Raw genomic sequence first — 22,448 nt, forward strand, 5'->3', positions numbered from 1 at the left:
TTTGAGAGATAGGCAAAGATTATCCATCCAGTACCATCTGTGTGTGTGTGTGTGTGTGTGTGTGTGTGTGCGTGTGTGAAAAGGACGTGGACTGTTACAGTAAAGACATTGCCTGAGGATCTGCTATCGCACCGTGGTCAGTGACCTTCTGTTAAATGCTAAGGCTGAGTCTGTATTACTGCTAGGGCCCAACTCACTCGCAAGGTTTGTGTGTGTGTGTCTGTGCGTGTGTGTGTGCGTGTGTCTGTCGGCGGAGAGGGGTGTTTGGAAGCGTGTCTCCCAAGGAGGGTGCATGGTGTAGTCTAACCAGTCCAGTGGTTTAACAAGAACCCCCGATTGATACTACATTTACATTTAGTCATTTAGCAGACGCTCTTATCCAGAGCGACTTACAGTAAGTACACGGACATTCCCCCCGAGGCAAGTAGGGTGAAGTGCCTTGCCCAAGGACACAACATCATTTGGCACGGCTGGGAATCGAACCAGCGACCTTCTGATTACTAGCCCAATTCTTTAACCGCTCAGCCACCCGACTCCCACCGCTCAGCCACCCGACTCCATACTACATTCATAGTGCAAGTTTCATGTAAATGTGCAATCGGTCTGGTTTAAACAATGTATCAAAGTTCTCCTACCTCTATTCTCCTCTCCTCTCTTCTCCTTTCTTCCCCTCTCTTGCTGAACAAGAGAGGGGGGGGTGAGTGTGCTTTATGTGAGAGGGGGGTGTGGAGGATTGATTGTCAGTGTTGACCTCAATGTCAATGTTAAACGTACACAGGAGAGGGAGGCGGGAAGAGGGATGGAGGGAGAGTTGGACAGAGGGAGACACCGAAAAAGAAGAAAAAAAAATACAGAGAGAATGAGAAACAGACCAAAACTGAGACAGTGAGTGAAAGGGGGAAAAAAGAAAGCAGAGGACTGGGCTTTGAAAAGAAAGAGAAAGAGAGAGAGAGAGAGAGAGAGAGAGAGAGAGAGAGAGAGAGAGAGAGAGAGAGAGAGAGAGAGAGAGAGAAAGGAGAGTGTAAAGGAGAGACGAGGAGAGGGGGAGAGGGGGAAGTGATTCGCATGCGTTAGCTGGTCTATCAGCAGTGTAAAGCAAATGTGGGCTGATACCTTGGAGAAATCTATCAAAGAGATTAGTCCATGCTGTGTTTCGCATTCACTTCCAATGAAGCACACACGCTGTGGGGGGAGACTACATGATGTGTGTGTGTGTATGTGTGTGTATGTGAGGTATTAAATGGTGTGTGCTAAATACAGAAGAATTATATAGTAAAGGCAGGAGGCTTCAACGGACAACAGAAGGTAGAAAATGTGTGTGTGTGTGACATGAAGACGAATGTCTGCGTTCCCGCGGGGTTCATGGGTGAATGAATTAACACGGCTTGTCACTCCCAGCCCAGCCCAGCCCAGCCGGCCTCCGTTGCCCAGGCAACTGACGCCTCGGTCTTCCGTAGTAACCGTGGTGACACAGTTGCAGAGGGGGAGAGAGAAGGAAAGGGAGAGAGTGGAAAAGAGAAAGACTGTTGTGATGACATGAGTAGACATGGAACTCCTTAAATTATTCTCTGAATAAGAAATATTCAGTTTTTTGTGTAGTGTGTCAGAATGCACCACTTCTATGATGTACGCATAATTAATCCCTGTATGCTTTGACAGACAGACAGACAGACAGACATACAGACATACAGAAACACAGACAGACAGACAGAAACAAAGACAGACAGACAGACAGACAGAAACACAGACAGAAACACAGACAGAAACACAGACAGACAGACCACCCCAACTGAAATGGACACAGATGGATGCGGAGGGAGAGAGGGAAACTGAATGCAAGAAAGAGGGAAAAAAGGGAGGTTCTGACCCGACCCAAAGTCAAAGTCTACCACACATCCTTGCCCGTTAGGTTGGCATCCCAAACTAGAGGGATGAGGGGGAAAGGAGGACGAGGGATGGACCGGAGCATGGATTAAGGGTGAGGATTTAAATCCTCAATCGCAAGTATAAGAACAACACCACACTGATCAGCCGTTTCAAATGACCTCCTCTGGAAGGGGAAATGACTGTGGGGGTTGTGTGTGTGTATGCGTGTGTGTGTCTGTGTGTGTGTGGTCTAGTGATTGAGAAAAGGGGGGCTTTACAGGGTGTCATGTAACATTGCTGCCGTCAATCTAGAGGTGACTTTTTCAACTGTCTTAGGAAACTGTCTCTTCTTTTTTTTCTCTCAGGGCTCTCTGTCTCTCACACTCATATTTATTCATTTGTTCATTCTTTTTGTCAGTCAGCAAGTCAATAATAAACAGGTTAAGAGCATTCAAATTTTAATCCAAACTCTTTTTCACAGGACAAGCACACACATCATTATATTATGGAGCCATCAAAGGCAATCTTACAGTTACCAAAAGTCCTCTTTCAAAGAAACATAAACATCCACTCGACGGGTTCCTGGAGAAAGTCTTGCTCGGCGTGCGCTAGACATGTTTGTGGAGTACTGATAACTATTCCTCTGCACTTAACCTCCGGCAGGAAGTTGTTTTTAGGTTTGAGAGCCTGAGGATGAGGAGCGAGGGACAGAGAGAAAGGGAGAGAGATGGAAAAGGGAAGAGACAGAGAGAGAAAACTTGAGAAGTCCAGAGACCCAATTATTGAGAGGGAAGGAGATTTAAAAATGTATAAATGAAAGCATAAAAGGCAACAAATATAAATAATAATAATACATTTGAGGGAAGAGGAGGGCCAGGGGAATAATCAAAAAAGGGGACAGAGAGAGGAGGATGAAGAGAAAAGACAGATGTTGAAGTAAGTGATCGAGTGACAGAGCGAGGCCGTCAACTTGATATGGCATGATTAAAGCAATGTTGTTAATTAATAGGAATGATGCAAAAGCCTCGCGGCTAGCCATATCTGAACAATTTGGGAGGTTTGTTTAAGTGGTCGGAGAGAGAGGAGTGATCTTGTGGCTTTGATTCTTCGGCTGGGCCTGGTCACTGGTGCTCAACCCTTCCAAAATATGTCCTCCCCGCTTAAAAATGAGTCCATCTATGGTATGTTGATATGGTCGATTGTTGGTAAGGCCTCAAACAAAAGTGAGAGCAAACAGGCAAATGGAATCAAGGGGAGATGGTGAGAGAGCAACACGATGGAAGCGGGAAGCAGACAGTTAGAGAGAGGAAAAGAGAGAGAAAAAAATGAGAGAAAGACGGAAAGGAGGTGAGAGCGTTTTCTTTCTTCCCTGTTATTTTGCGCAGTAAGTTTGGTGATGTCATCATGTCATAACTACTTAAGGGGTGTGTCTGTCTCTGTGTGTGTGTGTGTGTGTGGGGGGGGGGGGGGGTTGGGGTGGCAGAGGTGACTGGAGCAAAAAATTGTGACACTGCACTTTTCACATAACACACACATACATTTCCACACACACACACACACACACACACACAACTAGCCCCACCCTCCTTTCACGGGTAAACAGTCAGGGAAGATGAGTTGAGGCTTGTCAAGAGTGGGAGGTTAAGTTTGGTGTTTGTTAAAATGATCATTTTTTGTTTTTTTTCCCCTTATTGTTTGAAGAGGTGTCATGCAGTGTTCTGTTGAGCTTATGGATTGACACACAAACAATAATCACACCTAGAAGAGTGTGCTTTTGTGAACAACAAACATGTGTGCAGGGATAGAAATACATTTTCTCACTGCCCTTATGAGTAGCTTTCCAAGTCTACCTAAAACCAGAAGTTAGATGGGAAAGCACTTCTCTTTTAAATGACTGCTGTTGCCGCAACATTGTTACAATGTTTTTTGAAAGGTCCACAGTCAATTGGTAAATTATAAAGAGTTAGCTCTCTCACAGGAGAAAACAAACAACTCGAGACGTGTGTTAGTTTGCGAGTGTTAGACATTGTTTACATTGTTTTTCCACTCGTCAATTATTTATTATCTTAAAAAAGAAAGTGGAACACTTGTTTTTGGAGGTTGATATCCATAGGCTACTAATTCAGCTGATAAATGCGTCAATTAGATAAAAATGAACTGTAAAACAAATAGCCTAGGACCTGGGCTACTCTACAACACGACCTCCGCCCAATAGGCAAGTAGGAACTACCCAACTCACATAGGCCTACTTTTCCAGTTTACTGAGTTCGAAAGTAAGCTTAGCACATGACAAACATTTTAGCTACAAAAACATTGACTGACTTAAACGGCAAATTGAATAGAACATTTTCAGATTTAGTACTTTGTGAATAGCTGAGTATTTATTTACGGCTGACACGATATAGGCTTTTTACGAGCTCCCCTTCGCGCTTATAATGAGCCCTTTGGTCTTTAATAGAACAAAACTCCTATTGGGGTTGATGCCGAGGTGACAGTTTGGCAGTTGGCTGGCTGTTAGTAGAGGGGCTGGCTGGGGCTATTCAACTCAGGGGATTGTTCTTTTGTGTTGGAGAGGGGCCCTTGGCCGCTGGGTAGAGTGGCACTTAAAGGGACGGAGTTTGTGGGGGGTAAGAAAAGAGAGAAGCCATGGACTCTCTGGATTTTGGATGTTTCATCTCCTCCTCACGGCTCACGTTGCCTTTTGACTTCTGAAAATCTTTCTCTCTTTTTTTGTAAACCTTGCCTCTTTTAGAAGAGGAGAGGTGTGTACAGTGGAAGTCAAATTGAATGTCTTGGATGTGGTTTGGGGTCTTACAAACCACGACAAGAGATGAATGCAGTGCATTTTTGCTGACTTGCGATTAATAAACTATCATGATGAGGGGTAAAAACGTGCCACAGTTTTTAAATAGCCTAGGCACTCGTGGTGCAATAGGCTATGTGAGCACAAAGTCCGGTTTGAACGGAAAATGTCAACATGCTTTGCTGAAATATGGTAGGCTCGAGCTTTAACAAATAACGATGAACGGAAACTTCTCACGGCACCTCTCTGGCAGTCGCGACCTCCTTATCCAAAACAAATGTTGATGTCTTTGGACAGCTGGTGAGTCCTAAAACTGACAGGACCATTTCATTATCCCCGTTTAAGCTACACTCCAAACGTGCCCCAAATGACTCCTCCTGAATCTATGCGTGTGTGCGCGTGTATGTGTGTGTGTGTGTGTGTGTGAGAGAGAGAGAGAGAGAGAGAGAGAGAGAGAGAGAGAGAGAGAGAGAGAGAGAGAGAGAGAGAGAGAGAGAGAGAGAGAGAGAGAGAGAGAGAGAGAGAGAGAAAGAAAGAGAAAGAGAAAGAGAGAGAGCCAGATGGAGAGAGAGGGGCAGCCCAGCCCTCTCTGCTTCGCCCCCGTGGTCATGTGCGCACTTCTCATTTGCTGACGAGCAAGTCGTTCTTTTCCATCGCTTGAACGGAAGCTCGCACACGGCTGTATGTCGCTATCGGGAACAGGGAGCCGACCGGAGCTGTGACAGAGCGCTATGATTTCTGACCGGACTACTACATTCACTTATCCCAGGCTGTTTTGGAATATGGCTGGGCATTGTTATGGAGGGATTTAATGGAATTTACTCAGGCCCGTCAGTTCCCAAGACGTGCTCTGTCTGAACACCTTGAATTGCTGATCGGTAAGGGCATGGAACGACTCAGTTTGTTGCATTCTTTAGCCTGTCCAAAGATTTGCGAGCATACCCAAAGCGAGTCATAAACTCGCCTATGTCATAAACTGTAGCCTCTGTTTACCACAACTACTTGAGCTTGAAATGCAGTATGAACTACATCAGCACTGGAGACTAGGCTGGATATATATATATATGTATATATACGCTTTTTATATGTAGGCTATGGGCGCGTGAGAGAAATGCTCCTATGGACGGAGAGACTGCATTGCATAGGCTACGAAGTTGTTTTCCTCTCCTGACCTTAATGTTATTGCGCTGTACAAATGTCTCAGCAGCGTCCCAGCGGTCAGGTTTACTTTAACCACTGCACTTTTTTTTAGTATGTATGTTTAACAACGTTTACATTAACCAGTAACATTAACAGTACCATATGTAAACAAATATCACCGTGTGCTCATTCAGTTTCACCTATTGATGTCTGACTGCTTAGTCTCTTGTTTGGCACACAACCTATACCCCCTTAATTTCCCTGTAATTTCAACAGGCAACATACTCCGTAGGCAAGGTTTACAGCCAAGTATAAGATGTTGGGCCTACGGTATTAACGTTACATGTTACAGTTACTATAATCTCCAGTAGAACTAGATGATGCTGTAGCTGTAGATGATGTTGTGGTCACGCGGGAATACAGACGGCTGAGCTCATTAGACCCAATTGTAGCAAAGGGTTAGGGTTGTCACGGCAACGACACAATTAAATTACCTTTCCCGCCCGTATGGACTCCTGCAGTCGCATTACTATTCGTATGAAAAAGTTATCATTTCTAGGTGCATTATATGTATTACTCCACCTCAAAAACTTGAATTCACAATCCATAGGCTATGACTGCTGGCTTACTCGGCAATGTTATTGAAATTCAATACAGTATTGAGATGTAGGTAAGAGTTAGGCCTGTCATCAGTCCCTTTCAGTAAACAAAAATTAGGCTTAGGCTATTATGTCAATTGGCAAAGTAGCCTACTTTTATTAGAATTCCTTTTTTGCATGGATCGGTTGTCACTGATGATCCTACCTCAACTTAAAACACTGAATGACAAGAGATTTTGGCGGTTGAAATGTCTTGCCCCCACTTTTAGTAGGTTAAATTATGGCTTTATTATTCCATTCAACAATCAGGCAGTTGTAGTTGGTGTGGTCGAGGAGGGGAACACCACGCACTGTACCCAGGACCACAATGAACCAAATGAATGTCTCATTGACTGTGTGACTTGACTTTTTCTAAAACAAACCCACCACAAATCCACTCCCATACAGTCTCTCATTAAAAAGAAACCAAGGTTCACCGGCATCCGTGTTTACTGTGGCGCGTAAAAACCATCAGCCCCTTGAGAAACATGAAACAGGGCTAACAGTCTCATAACAGACCGGTAGTTCATTTCCAGGGGACGCTTTAGTGAAAAGGAAACCACAGATAACGTCGGATTAAGCCATACAAACAGGATTGTTACCTTAATTAGATGTACAGTGGGTGAGAAGAGGAGGCTACAGGAGGCTGTGGAGCAGGAGAGAGAAAGAAGAAGGGAGAGAGAGAGGAGCGAGGAGAGACAGATTGAGAGGGGAGCGGGCGAGTGAGTCACTCCCTGAGCTTCTGCCTAGTGACAGCTGTGAGTGAATAAATCATAAAGACACAGAACTTAGAAGGTTGCTGTCTGCTTACTGTAAGGTTATGACCTGTGTTAGGCAGGCCTCGGATTGTTTTGTTCTTTCGGAGTATGTGTGGGTTTGTGTGTACATGTTCAGGTCAGGTGTGTTGGTTGGTTGTTTGACTTCAGGTTGACAGTCACCGAAAGTAGGCTACTGTATGCACACTCTAGAAACCCGTACGTGCAGGCAAACACACACGCACACACTCACACACAAATACAAACAACAAAGTGCCTGAGAGCCTGTCTCAAGTGGGATTGCTTCGCATTGAAACTTGAAATGAATATATGTAAGCCGGTGGGGATGTGCTTGAGGGGGACAGCGTGTGTTTTGGAGTGTATTCGAGTGCCAGCATGTTGCTATATCACTATTAAGGAAGAAAAAAAACTGGTATTGGAGGAAAGAGGGGAGGGAGGGAGAGTTAAAGAGAATCCAACCGATGGATGACAAATGACTGCAGGGTTAAACACTTGTGAGTGCCTCTCACTGTCATAGAGCATAGAAGATGTAGCTCGAGTTACTTTTGGTTTCCCACAACTTTCCGTCTGGAATACCCCACATTCCTACACAGTTAGATTGATGGATAAAGAGAGAGGCATTCTATTGTTCGGTTTTGTGCAGAAGTGATGGGAGTAAAATATGTGTTTCATGGTGTTGTTTTTTGTGTTGCGCTGCATACTGTCGGAAGGGCGGTTGGGTGATGGAACTTGAAAATAAGTTCAGACTTGAAGGAGTCAGGTTTCAGCTGTGGTGTTTGTGGTAAACACCATGTCACCCGGCCAGTTTGGAAAAATCATAAAAGGATTTGGGCTATGACATCATTAGCAAGGAAACCTGAGTCACGATGCTCTTCTATGGTTGTTCTGATCACTTAAGTTATTGGCACACACACACACACACCCAACGTTTCATTCCAGGAATACAAAATGAACAACTAAAGGCCAAGAGTTGAGAGTTTAGGTCCATACTTGTCTGGTTCCTCTGTTTCACATTCGTTGTTCCGTGTCTTTCCCCACCCAGACACGAAAAGTGGAGAGAAACTCGCATTGACAAAACAATCAATTATTTCTGGCTCCTACGTCCTACACAGTCTCATTCACAGGAACAACACAGAAACATTCAATAGTAAGTCAAAACACCACAGAAATGCTAATATTCATCTCTCTCTCTCTCTCTCTCTCTCTTTCTCTCTCTCTCTCTCTCTCTCTCTCTCTCTCTCTCTCTCTCTCTCTCTCTCTCTCTCTCTCTCTCTCTCTCTCTCTCTCTCTCTCACAGGAGTTTCGTCGGCTTGTCAGAATGGGTCCAGTCATGCCCCCCAGCAAGAAGCCTGAGGGTAGCGGGATCAGCGTGGCCAGCGCCAGCCTCAGCCAGTTCTACCAGGCCGGCTCTCTGTCCCGGGCGCTGCAGGAGGCCGAGGAGCCGGACATGGCGCTGCCCGTCCCGCTGGCCTCGCCCGCCGTCAAGCTGGAGAAGGGCGGCGGCGGCAGCGGGATGGACGACGAGGAGCTCACCAACCTCAACTGGCTCCACGAGAGCAAAGACCTGCTGAACAGCTTCGGCGACCCCGTGCTGCGCAGCGTCAGCCCCGTGGGCGGGGAGTCGGCGGGCAACCGGGGCAGCCACGGCGACGAGGACGGCCTGCCGCCCTCGCCGGCCCCGTCCGACTTGCCGTACGACGCCCAGAGGAACCCCAACTGCAAGCCGCCGTACTCGTTCAGCTGTCTGATCTTCATGGCCATCGAAGACGCGCCCTCCAAGCGGTTGCCCGTCAAGGAGATATACAATTGGATCCTAGAGCACTTTCAGTATTTCGCCAGCGCGCCAACCGGGTGGAAGAATTCGGTCCGGCACAATCTGTCGTTGAACAAGTGCTTCAGGAAGGTGGATAAGGACCGGAGTCAGGTAAGGAGTGGCGAAACGTGCACACCCACACGCTGCACACACACCTGAGTATCAGCCAGGCCCATTTGGAAACCGAAGGGCGAGCGGAAAATCCGAAAAGGTGCGTTTGTTTCAGACTATTTTGAAAGCACACGGCTGATCAGTGAGAGGTGGGGTGGAGAGACAGAAGCTCCCATCTGTTGTAGAGCTTTTCATATCAGTGTCCCGATTATTGACTCTTCTGCTGTGTGCAGTATTTATTTAATAAGAGAATACTTTTAAATAAATACAAAATATGTTTGGGCATTTCCATGCTTGAATGGACAGTGAAAGTAGGAAAAAGACATGGAAGACAATCCGGGCCGTGGCGGCAAGGCCTCAGCCAAAGTGGTACGGGCACTTAACCTGTAGGACACCGCAGCACCCCTAAGAGAATCATTTACATATTTTTACAAGACCACAATCCCAGGATCCGTGTGATGCAAGCCCTCATCTGTGTTGCATGGTTGAGAGGAATGTAATAATTCGGAGTCAGTCGACCGGCCCTCGGAAGTATTCAGATCATTTTGTTGAAGGGTTAGGTAATAGTTTATCAGATGTTTTTGATTGAGCTTGTATTGCGGGAATATACGTGGGGAGATTGGGTGTGTGTGTGTGTGTCTGTGTGTTTGCATGCGTGTCAAACACTAAAGCCGTTCCATGTGACTCATAGTTCACTGCCATCTGCTCCTGGGCTGTGCTGCAAAGTATATTTTTTTGTATATAACTCTCCATAGCAACAACTGCAATTGACACGGAAAGTAAGCTGTTGCTGTAGCAACAGAGAAACTGATGTGGCAACGTACAGTGTGTGTGTGTGTGCGGGCAAGGGAGGAGTGCGTGTTTGGGTGCACTTCTGTCTTGCAGGGCCTGTGTATAATGGCTTCAGTGTTCCAGGTTGGTGCGCAAGTGCAAGTGCTGTTGTGTATTTAGGCATCGAGCAGCGCACCTACAGCAAGGATATGTCTGTGGACTGCATGCCTGGGCCATACACCCATGTGTGTGTGTGTGTGTGTGGGTGTGTTGCAAGAAAAGGGAAGCTGCTGCCAGACACCCCAGCCTGACCTGTGCCATCTCGTTGACCTATGAACAAAACACACGCTCTCTTTAACGCACGCACACACCCAAGCATCAGCACATCAAGTGTGATTCATTCACACTCCGTGTTTACCCTCTTGATTTGGCCCTTACCCCCCCCCCCCCCCCCCCCCGAAAAGTACCCTGTTGCCATGTTAACCCTACAAACGCCGGCCCCAGACTCTCATGCTCCCCGCTTGGCCCAGCCGGGACAACCTATCAGGATCTACGAACACGTTTACATGGGACTCTACGGATCACAGCCATTGGTTCGTGTGCTTGTCATCCCTGTAAACTCCTACTCTTGTCCCGCCCCTGACCGGGTCTCGACCCTGCATGCGTCGGTATTTTCGCTCCACCCCCCGCACCGCACGCACTGCGGCTAAATCCAGTTCCTGATGGTCAACAGGCATTTTGACCCCCCTCACACACATTCACTAACCTTCATGGAGACCGTTGACTCGCCATTATCTCCGTAGGTCCATGTTATTGCATGTTCTGCCCAGTCAATTCAGCAATGCACTTTCAAACTGTTGCTCGCGCCAGAGGAATCACCTCAAACATTGTGAGAATCCGAAGTGTTGTGTGTCCTACTTCAGAAAAGAAGAAAAGGAAACTTGTTTTTGAAGTATTTCTTTTTCTTCTTTGTCTTTTTTTTCTTCCATATTTTAAAAAGAATTGATTGACAGAGCCACTTTCTTTGTCTTTGAAGTATTTTCTTCCCCCTTCCCCCATAAGGAAAATCCAATTCAAACCATCAAACGGAAATTCCTCTTGAAAAATGTCTTATCGTGTCTGTGGCCTTTCAAGATCTTCCACAATGTCGTTTTTTCCCCCCGGTTCTCTTGTCTTTTTGTTTGCGGGCCAGCGTTACCCAAACAACACCAATCCTGAGGTGTTGATAGGACACGGATGCACACGATACACAAACACACACTAGAGCGAGCTCGGCCGTTTTGTCTTGAACGTTCCATTCAAGGTCTATCCCATTCATATCTCCCCATTAGCTCATTTAATGAATGAGTGAGATGATTGTGTCGGATTCCATTAGCTATTCAGTCAGCTATTCATTCATCTGTTACTCAGTACTGGAGACGCCGGCATCGAGAAAATACGCTCAAATCAAGAAGGAGTGACTCACATGGAGAGTACAAGATAAGAGAAAACGGGAGACATTTTTTTCTGCCATCTTGTTTGTTGTCAGACGTGTCAGGTGACGTGTGCCTGTAATTGGACTGTGTGTGTGTGCTGCACGGAACGTGAGTGTGTGTGTGTACATAAGAGTTCCAACGCGCATGTCTCTGCAGGTGTAACCCTATCTCTCCAAGCCAGAGACTCCCCAAACTCCCTCAAAAGGTCTGCGCACCTCCGCGTACCTTTTCATTCACGGCCGTGCCCGCATCGACGCGGCTCTCTCTATTGTTTGGCGGGGGCGACCGAGTGTCATTGAGATGAATGGGGCCTGGTGGATAATGACTGTGGAGTGCGGGTGATGGTGGGGGGGGGGGACGGGGGGGGGGGGGGACTTGTTAACGTTGTAATAACATTGTCTGTTTGCCCCGTCAGTCTGTACGAGTTCAGCGGTTTAATTATTTACAGAGGGGACCATGTCCAACAGGGAAGGGGGGGACCGGCGGGTAACACACACACACACACACATAGCTGCACACACATGTCTCTCCCCCCCCATCAACTCCTGGTGTGTGTGTTAGCTGCTCAGAGCTGGTGTATTTTCTAGCAGAGGTTGTGGAGGAGGGTGGGCTTACTGCTTAGCTCAGCGCCATACAGCTTTAAGACCCCGCTCTACTGCACTACAGGGTAGTCCTTTCAGGTAACCGGGCGCAGGTGCACACACACACATGTGGATGTACTCAGACCAACAGATGCGTTGACACACACGTATCTTACAAACCACACACACCACACACACACACACACACCATGACTGCACAGACTCACTCGCACCTGCACCTGTACACACACCCTGGCCGCTCCAGCCAGAGTCAAACGCGCCTGGCCTCCCTGCACCCCCTGGGTCCCGAGGCACCTCGTCCCTTCAAGCCCCCTCCCCCCCCCTCCTCCACAACCCCCTGCTGCTCTTTCTGCCCCGCACGTCCCCGATCATCCACTCTGACCCTGCACCCTGACCGTCAGCGCTCTCTCTGCACCCCCCCCCCCCCCCCCCCCTGTTCTCTCTCTCCTTCTCTCTCTGTCCCTGCCTGCAGCTGTGCTCTCTGGCCAGATGTTGGCCGCTCCTGACAGATGTTGGCCTGGGAGGTTGAGCTGGTGTCAGCACGCACATTCGCTGGCTCCTCCCACTGACCTTGTAGCCCCAACCCTGTCAACTCTTTCTCTCTCTCTCTCTCTCTCTCTCTCTTTTCTACACATCACATCGTATAGAGATGGATGTGTAATGTAATCCTGTGTTTTGCCCTTGGTTACCCTGCCCCAATGTAGTAATCATGGGTTACCCTCTCAGTGCTGGTTAACAGGGGGTCATGGCATCCCCGCCATACTTTAGATGTCTTGGCTCGGTTGCCATAGTTACCACATCCTCCTTGAATGTCAACGTCCTTGGATAACCTTGGCTTTTCCCAGTTACTGCCGGTTGACTTGGTTAGCGTAAATCACTTTTCTCGCTTCCTCCCCCCCCCTGTTTCTCAGTTGCCACGGGTTACCCCATTCCGACGCGGTTGCTACAGGTTACGCCCTGTTTCCCATGATCTACAGCTTGGGTTTCCAATAGGATTGTCTCGTCCGAAGGACATTGAGATATGCTGAACCAGCAAACAAGTGCGATCGATAATAGACAGCCCCCGCCGCAACCCCCCCCCACCACGGCACCGCTTTGTCACATGATCTGCATGTCAGCAGCTGTCCTCTTCCTGTGCCGCCAGACACTACTTCCTCTTTTGTCCTTCTATCCCCCAAGTGAGACTGATGACGTTTTTTTGGTCTTGGGTTGTTTTATTTATATATATTTTAAAGATGGTCTCACACCTTTTAAAGACATTCAAAGATGCTACTGGAGTCTTAAATAGTGTATCCCAGGAGACAGAAACAAAGTAGGATGAAAACCCCACCGTCAAATCCAGTTGTCTGCGAGGAGTCGTCGTCCTGCGCGAGCATCCTGACCTCGCTGTGTCTGTGCTCTTACACCACCCCCCCCCCCCGGAGCTAGTCAGGACGACCACGACGAGAACAAGAACAAACTTTGTCGCAGATAAATCTAGACTGATGCCTCTGAGAACTGACTGGTGACTAACGCCAATTTGTATTTATTCTATTATTATTTTTCGGGCAAAAAATTGGAAATTACTATCCTGCACTGTGAGTCAGCCTATCTAGTTCATTCCGACAAAGCAGTTTGCCCAGTTTTATAGACCTCGCTTTTACGATGCCGGGTAGGACACATTCACTATAAATATTGGCTGTTTGTGTTAGTGGGCCTGCGGGGGGGAATGCATGCGCTATAAAAAATAAAAAAAAAGAATTTCTAATGAGAGAGAGAGACTTGAACAGAACCAACTATTCTGTATTGTATAAGTGTTTCATTTGTGCTTTCATGTCCCCGTAGCTGGAATAGGAATTCTGCAGTGACACATCCAGCTAATTGTAGAAGAACGTGTAGGGGTGCTTTGTAGCTTGTCAGCATACCATCTTGTTGGTTGTGGTTAACAAAAAAAAGTATCTGTCTCTCTCTCTCTAATCTCAGTATCTCACTCTGCTACAGTCTCTCTCGCCCATCGTATACTGTGCATTGTATGCATTGGATACAATGCATGCATTCTCCAGCAACTAAGACGTCTTTTTTTGTTTGTTGAAGTGGTCAGGGCTTGCTGGTACGTCATACCCAGCTCTAATCCCACCAGTGTGCAGTGCAGGCCTCCCCTTGCCATCTCGGCTAACAAAACATGAAACGTCTACTCGTAAACTATCCTGCAATTCCAGTCATTGTCTATGGATACATTTCTATATCGATTTTGTTTTAACATTCCTGTCTTTGAGACTGGACCTCCACATCACCCTGTTACAGCACAGTCGACCGTGTGAAGCACAAAGTTAAAGAGTCGGGGGTTTCGTGACGACTTTAATGAAATAACCTTGAGGTTCTCTGTGAGAGGAGATTTTTTGGGAAGAAGAAGCACTGCCAGATCTCTTTTCTTCACACCTCCCCCAGGCCGTATGCTGGGAGCGAGGGGGACGCCATATTGGCCGTGAAAAAACCTCGGCAGGGGAGGTGAATTGTGAGAGAACCAACATTGTGTGCGAGTGCCAAGGCTGCGGATGGTCGTGAGCTGTCCCATGCCCATGTGTGTGTCTGTGTGTGTGTGTGTGTGTTTGTGTGTGTGTGTGTGGGGGTGGGGGGGTGGGGGGGGTAACAGTTTATATTGTTGACTTGGCGATTGTTTGCCTGGGTTCATTTGAACCTGGATTTCGCTCCTAAACATGAAGAGACCAACAAAAAACGTCCAACGGTGCAAAGACCGAAAGGCAGACAGGCACACTCTCTCTCAAATACATGCACTCATACACACACGCTCTCTCTCCCTCTGTCTCTCTCTTGCTCTCTGTCTCTCACACACGCATTCTAACCGTCGTCTCGGAGAATGACCCGTCCAGATTGATGGCGTCCTTGCCCCTTCATCTCCGTGATCCATCCTCAGGATAGTTCTACTCCGAGAAAGGTGATCATCCCTAATTAAGATTTAATTGGCCATTAGCCATGCTAATGCTTCACATCCCTCTCCGACCCTGCCGTCTCCCACGCTCCTGCTGGAGACAGTGTTGGGGTGTGATGGGGCAAAGGTGGTGCCCTGCTGACTTTAGTAGCCCTCATATTAGCTCATGGGTTGTGTGTGTGTGTGTGTGTCTGTGTGTGTACGGGTCTTTAGCCTTCAGGATGTTTGTGCATCTTTCACTTTCACCTGTCGGCCGCACTCGGCCGCGTGTTTGCTCGAACTCGTTTGTGAGCTTGGGCCGCTTCTCCACACGGCGCTGAGACCGAGGAGAGAGCGAGAGGAAGTTCTGACTTCAGACTCCCCCCCCCCCCCCCCCCCCGAGCCGCTCTCAGAAACGAAGTTTGGTGGCTTTAAGTGCTCTTCATCAGACCAATTCCTTCAGAAAAACTGGCATTCACTCGTCTCTGTCTCTTTGGGCTCTCTCTCTCTCTCTTTGTCCCCCTCTCTTTCTGTCTTCATCGCTTTTTATAATTTTGTCTTCAAAGTCTATCCCGGCTCAGTGCTTGGAGAGTCTTCTGAGATTCCTCCCTTTTGTTTTCCCTGTAAAATGTAGGGTGGGGGGAATGAAAGAGTGTAATTAAGGAACTCAAATATAGGGACCCAAAGCTCTCCTTCTCCCTCTTTCTTTTTCCTCTCTCTTTCTCCGTCTTCCTCCCCTCCAAATCCCCCTCTCTGCTTCGGGGCCAACGTTTTCTCCTCACAATTCCACATGTTCACTGTTTAACCGAGAAAGCGAGGGAACAAGGGGGGGAGATGAGGGGAGGAGGAGGAAAGGAGAGGAGGGAAAGCAGAGGCTCATAATAGCGGGCTGTGTTATTTAGCGCAGGGGGTTGATAGGATTAGCTGGATGGGCCTGTGTGATGGAGCGATGCGTCATCAGAAGAAGGGAGGGATGGAGGGAGGGAGAGAGAGAGAGCCTTCTGCCAAGACCATCAAACACCCGCTTTCACACACACACACACACACGCTCCACGCTCTCCCCGTCGCATGCCTGTTGCCTTGGAGACCGCTGTAATCCATCTATCCGTCCCCCCGCTTCTCCCGCTCTCCTCCGCCACACCACCATGCCCCACTGCCATTTATCTCTGTTCTTGCCCCCCCCCTTTCCTCTGGGCCCCTCTCCCCCCGCTACCTAGCTCACAATGTCTCTCAACCCCCCACCCCCTTCCCACCTCTACCGCCCCTTCTTTCTCTCTCGCTCTCTCTCTTTCTCTCGCTCTCTCGTTCTCTCTCTTTCTCTCGCTCTCTCGTTCTCTCTCTCGCTCTTTCTTTCTTTCTCTTTCTTCCTCCTCTCCTCTCCTTTACATTCCCCTAACAGTCCTCTCCTCATCCCCCCCCGTACTCTCTCTGACCCCCCCCCCCTCCCCACTCCTCTTTTCCACTCTTCCTCTCTCTCTTTCCGTTTTCCTTCCTCTGATCGTATCGACTGCCGTCTCCGGCTCAGGTCGGGCGTTCGCCCCGCGAGTCGAGAGGGGCGTAAATCAGAAGGGAAAGTGCTCCAAAGCCCATTGATTTTCTCTGATTACCCAACGTTTGGAATTCCAGTCTGCGAAGCCACGTTTTTTTTTTCCATCCTTTTTTTTCCCTCTCCCTCCTCATCCCCCCCCCCCCCCCCCCCCCACCACCCCTCTTTTCTCAGAGAGGCTGATCGGAATAATCCGCCGGCTGGGGCCAGAGTCCAGCAGTTAGTAATGACAGCGACCCTCAGGGGAGGGCTGTGTCCTTGATACCCACACGCCACAGGGCTTTCATATAGCTTTACTCGGACACACACAAACACACATCCACACATGGAACACACGCTGCACACACACCCACTTGACAGAGTGCATTCCGACACGACACCTAGGCAGGCAAACAGACCCCCCCCCCTCCCACCACGACACCACTTTCTGCACAACACTTTCTGCTAACTTCCAAAATGCGCAGCGTGTTGCTGTACCTCCCACATGAACGCAGACATATGTTCCCAAACGGCTAAAGCATGTAAAGCATGCATGCGTATTGGCATGCACTTGTAGTTCATACTCACTGGCGTACTCGACCGTATGTTGGCAGGCGACACCACAAATACATATGCGCTCAGGTGCTCATGCTGTACTCACACACACACACACAAACTATCCCTATACTATGGCGCACTTCCAATATTTCTTTTATGGGCCGGACTGCAATCTCATAGAACACTGGTGCACAATTGATATTCTGTTGTGAACCCAATCCTTCTGGAGTCTACCTAAAGCTGTCAGAAGTTAATGACCATCACTGAAATAGTCTTTAAAGTCCCATCTCTGCGGCGTTCCCCCTACACCCCCCCCCCCTCCCTCCATGTCCCAATTTATGAGCCTCCACTAATTAGAATTGATTGCTTTTGTTTGAAGCCAACTAGAATAACAACAAGTCATATTCCTTTTCTATGGACATGTTATCTGCAGGTATGAGAAGCGTGTTGGGTGGAGAAAGATGTTGCAGATGTTTCTTGGGGGTGTAATGCCTTACCGTCAGGGGGTGATTTGTGGGTCTCCAGTAGTCAAGTTAGACACCAATGTGCACAGACACACACACACACACACACAAACCAGTCTTGTTAACGTAGCTGTCAGGGTGTCGTCCTTTTTTTTTCATCTTTTAGCGGTTTAAACGATTGCATTTTTCCAAGAGTATCACATTTCACGGCCCTCTACAGTTTTGGGCCTTAATCTCAGACGCGGCCTTAAAGCAGTCCTTGATGGAAAGCTGACAGTGTAATTAGGTAGAGGATGCCTCTCCCCAAGCCCGAAATAACCACCCACATAGCTGCTGCTTGAAATGGGATATTTTCTCCTTTCTGAACTACTCTGAACCGACCCCATAAAAGATTCAGGATACTGGAAACCCTCTGACTAGAGAGTGTGTGTGTGTGGCTTTTTTTGTGTGAATATGATCGTTTGTGTCTGTAGATGTTTACACTATTCTTTTTTTTTTTTTTTTGGTTTTTGTATTGAGTTTCATATTGTCCTTTCGTAATATTTCGGATCCGAAATACCTTTTTTGGGATTATTTATTCAGCATTTATCTGCACACCGTACTTGCTTTTTTACCTGATTTTGATATTGATATTGCTCCAGTTCTCCTTGGGGAAGGTCATAGTCTATCTTGTCATCCTCCTCTATGAGAGATGATTGACTTTGATGCATGCACGCCAACCAAACCAAGAACATCCTTTCTTTGGGGGGAACAGTATGTTCCAAACATACACGGTGCCACGTTCTCTTTTTACAACGCCTCTTTCTATTTGTCAGAAACCAGAAGAATCAAGTTGTCTTATGTACTCACACACACACACACCGCCACCATCCTGTCAGAAAACGAACAGTCGTATCCATTACTGTATTGCTAACATCGCCGATCCTTAATCCCTTTCAACCTTTTTAAGTGCGCAGAGCGAGGGGCTGGAGCGGTCGATACCGCCCAGAGTCAAGCTACGCTGCCACATTCAAAGGCCGCGCGGCTCTCAGTGGACTGGCCCTGGTGTAGACTACAAGAGGGACAGCACAGTTCCCCTGTTTGCCCCCCCCCCCCCCCTCCCCCGCCCCCTCAAGGTCACTATTAGCTGCTAGTCTAGTGTGGCTGACTTTCACTGGAGTTCACCCCAGCACTGATCTGTGTTTGCCTGCTAATGGCAGGGTCAGGCGTTGGTAGAGGCACCGTGCTCACACACACACCTACATCGTACAGTAGACACACACACGCCACATAACGGAGACACACACTGTGTACATGTTTGGGGGGGCGAGACGCATACGCTCTTTCTGTCTCACAAACACGCGCACGTACACACACACGCACGCCCACACACACACGCCCACCTCCCACTGCGCTACGACGCGATCGGCTCAGAGGAAATCAAGGTCCGTAACCGTGCTCCCGCTAGTTCGTCTGAGTCCGACCGCTCGCCAAGCCGTCTCTCCAACACACTACCCCCCCCCCCCCCCACCCCCAACGCGCATGCACGCCCAACCTGCCGGCCATCTGATACCGCACTGATCCCAAGGTCATTCCTATTGCACAACACAGCCTGCCAACCGTACCAGGAATCCGTGTGAGAGGGGAAGAAGAGGGAAAGGGGAATTTTTGGAAAAAGGACCAAAAAAAAATGGTTTGACTTCATGTGCGAGCGATCGCTCGATAATGTGAATGTTTGCGCCCCCCGCACGGCTCCAGCTTGTTTTCAGCTCTGACTCGCGCCGGTGAATAACTGACCGTCCACTCTCATTGGGTATTCTCCACATCACCTTTCTTAAAATCCCCAGTGCGCATCATTCCACCTTCCGCCTTTAGAAAAGTGCTGACGGCGTCGGACGTGGTCTATAAAACACACACAGACACACACGAAGGAACACTGTCATATTCATATCATATTGCACATAGAGACACTCTCATGCCCACAGACCGACAAGCATGCCTTTGTATTCATAGTCTATCAGACACACACATATACACACTTCTGACCCAGTCCTTATTTTGCACCGGTCTGTTTGTATTTTTTTGTATTTCTTTTACAGGTAGACAGCTTTATCACTTTATTTCCGTCTCATTTCCCATAATCAAGTGTTGCCTGAGGAGTCTAACCTAGGTGCACTCCCCCCCCCCCCACACACACACACACACACACACACACACACACACACACACACACACAGCCACAGGGGACCCAGAGCGTGAGGTGTGTCTGGTGACACGGGGAACGTGAAGCTAAAGGGACTAGAATCACTCTTATCTGTCCGACCGTGCGAATCATTAGTGAGCCCTCTGAGGTGGAATGGAGAGGGGCTGAGGAATGGAGCGAGATAGAGAAAGAGAGAGAGAGAGAGAGAGAGAGTTGGAAAGGAGAGATGAAGAGATGACATCTGTCTGACAGGTTATTTCACCTGGTTCTAATGGCGTGACAAACGCATTTGGGAAAGTCAAATGCTTAGGGGGGGAAGGTTTTATGGAGGGAGAAGAGAAAGAGTGGAGAGATATAAAGAGAGAGAGAGAGAGAGAGAGAGAGAGAGTGGGGGGGGAAGGAAGAGCGGTCCTGTCTGGTCCTTCCCTTTCTCTCCTGGGGGGGGGAGAGGGGGGAGAGGACAGTTTTGCATGAATGAAGCTAGGAAGGAGAGTGGAATGGCTTGATTAGATGGAGGGATAGAGGAGAGAATGGCAGAGGGTGAGAGTCAAGAGGCTCGACAGAAGCAAAGATGTGGGTAAAGGACAAACCGAGTGGCTCTGGTGGAGGGAGGGGAAAACGAGGCAGAGAAAGCCCCACGAACACACGAGTGACTGGATGGTTGGCCGGATGGATAGATCATCTGACAGAGATGGGGCACTCTGCCGTTGCCGAATCCTTCACCTGTGCAATGCCTCTGAACATCAATGCCATGGCCATTCAAAGTGTGATGTGTCCTTCCAGTAGATGTTCGCAAAGGACAAGTGTCATTGGTCCTTGGAAGAACAATAAACTGAACTGCAAATGTAAAAAAAAATACAAACAAAAACTGTCCATTTTGCTAATTATTTTCTCCCTCCTTCTCTCTCTCTCTCTCTCTCTCTCTCTCTCTCTCTCTCTCTCTCTCTCTCTGTCTCTCTCTGTCTCTCTCTGTCTTTGTCTGTCTGTCTACAGAGTATTGGGAAAGGGTCATTGTGGTGTATAGACCCCGAGTACAGGCAGAATTTAATTCAGGCTTTGAAGAAGACGCCCTATCATCCTCACGCCCAGGTCTACTCCACCCCGCCCACCTCTCCTCAGGCATATCAAAGGTAAGACCCCCCCCCCCCACACACACACACACACCCCCCCCTCCTCACGCACACCAGAAGCGACACACGCTCTTCACCCCAGGTCCGAGCAGTGGGGGAAACGCACACAAACAGCTTTCCTCTTGAATATCAGACAACACGCACCCGCACCCACATAGACATGGCTTTTCCTTAGGCATGCGCTACATGAGCTGCAACTCAGGCACACCTCCTCACACAGACGAGGTTAGTTTTCCCGGTGCTCCTTATCATCCTTCACCCCTGCCGGGGCTCCGCTCCTCTGACACGACCCCCCAAGTGTGCGCTGGTTAGCTCTGGCGCCTTGGGCCATACCAGGCCAGGCAGGGAGAGCGGGAGGGGAGAGACGGAGAGGACGGGAAGAGAAGCGGGCTGGGATTGGACGAGAGGAAGAGAGGTGGGGGAGAGAGAGTAGAGGGGGGGGGGGGGGGGGATAGAGATGGATGGAGGAAAGAGAAGGGGAGACAGAGTGGAGGTGGTTTCCCCCTGGTTGGAGCCTAGGTGGCGGGGTGTGCGGAGGGAAAGAAATGGGCCCGCCGTGGGCGCGAGGAGAGACGAGATAAGGCCCGGGAGTGACGGAGTTCAGGAAGATGCTGTAGAAGAAGAGAGGCTCTGGAGTTTGTCACGGTTTCTCCTTTTCATTGCAGGAATTTGTGTACGAGTGTGAGCAAGTTTGGGGCTTCCGCGTGTGTGTTTGTGGCTGCGAGTGCGCATGCCATTACGCAGTGTGTGTGTGTGCGTGTGTGTGGCGGATACGCAGAACTCTGTAGGCCCCAGCGTCGAGTGCGGCTGGAGGGCAGCTGAGTGTGCAGGGTCAGAGTAATTGCTTCACTGTACAGCCCTTAAGTACCAGATCATCCTTAACAAAAGGATATGGAACAAATAGAGGTTTAGGAACGGAGTGAGCGAGGGGGCGCGATAGGGGGAGAGATAGACGTAGCTCTGAAAAAGAGGAAATTGAATCGGACAAGTTGGGAGAGCGCCGGGCAAGGGCGCAGAGCTGCCAGTGTCTCTGGGAAGAACATGGGAGTGTGTGTGTGTGTGTGTGTGTGTGTGTGTGTGTGTGGTGTAGACAATCGTTCACGCAGAGTCTGTTCATTTGCTTTGCAAGTGTGTAAGGTTAGTGTGCACTCGTAGAGATCGCTGTCTTCTCTTTTCATTCAGCGGCTCTGCTCCAGTTTCCCCTAGCATTCAGCGGTAAAGTGTCATTGCTAGTGTACACACACACACACACACACACCTACACATTGAGGCTGAATTAGGTCGCCTTAAAGCAGCTTCCTTCATCAGATATTTCTCACGGTGGGGAGAATTGGAACAACATGGAGATTCTCCTTTCACAGAATCAAATGGTGGAAGTTACACCGAGGCACTCGTCTGAGTTCAGCTCCTTCAAAAAGGCTTCGAAACCTCGTATGTGTGTGTGGTCCTTTTGCTTTGTCCCTCCATTTTGCAGCTCCACTTACGTATCTCTTTTGTATCTCTCTCTCTCTCTCTCCCCCCTGGTCCAGATGGCGGGTCGCGGTGGTGTGGGATGTAATAAAGTGTTTATCTGGCCACTGGGGCTCTGAACAGCATGCAGCTTTTTATAGCATGTTGTGTTTAGTTTTTGGGGGCTTTTGTTTTTTTACACTGCACGCTGAGTCACACATGCATGCACACACTCAT

The 22,448-nt window shown here is 48.6% G+C and overlaps 1 protein-coding gene across 1 annotated transcript in view; it reads left to right on the forward strand.

Moving 5' to 3' along the window:
- Positions 1-5,374: 5,374 nt before the first annotated feature.
- Positions 5,375-22,448, forward strand: part of foxn3 (forkhead box N3) — a gene marked incomplete in the record, with an annotated part of 26,652 nt that continues 9,578 nt past the window's right edge. The window contains 3 exon segments of the mRNA XM_067243580.1: positions 5,375-5,547; positions 8,521-9,147; positions 20,626-20,762. Of these exon segments, the coding sequence (XP_067099681.1) occupies positions 8,542-9,147; positions 20,626-20,762 (743 nt within the window).

Source organism: Osmerus mordax, chromosome 9, assembly GCF_038355195.1.
Source record: "Osmerus mordax isolate fOsmMor3 chromosome 9, fOsmMor3.pri, whole genome shotgun sequence".
In the NCBI taxonomy this organism is placed as follows: Eukaryota; Metazoa; Chordata; class Actinopteri; order Osmeriformes; family Osmeridae; genus Osmerus; species Osmerus mordax.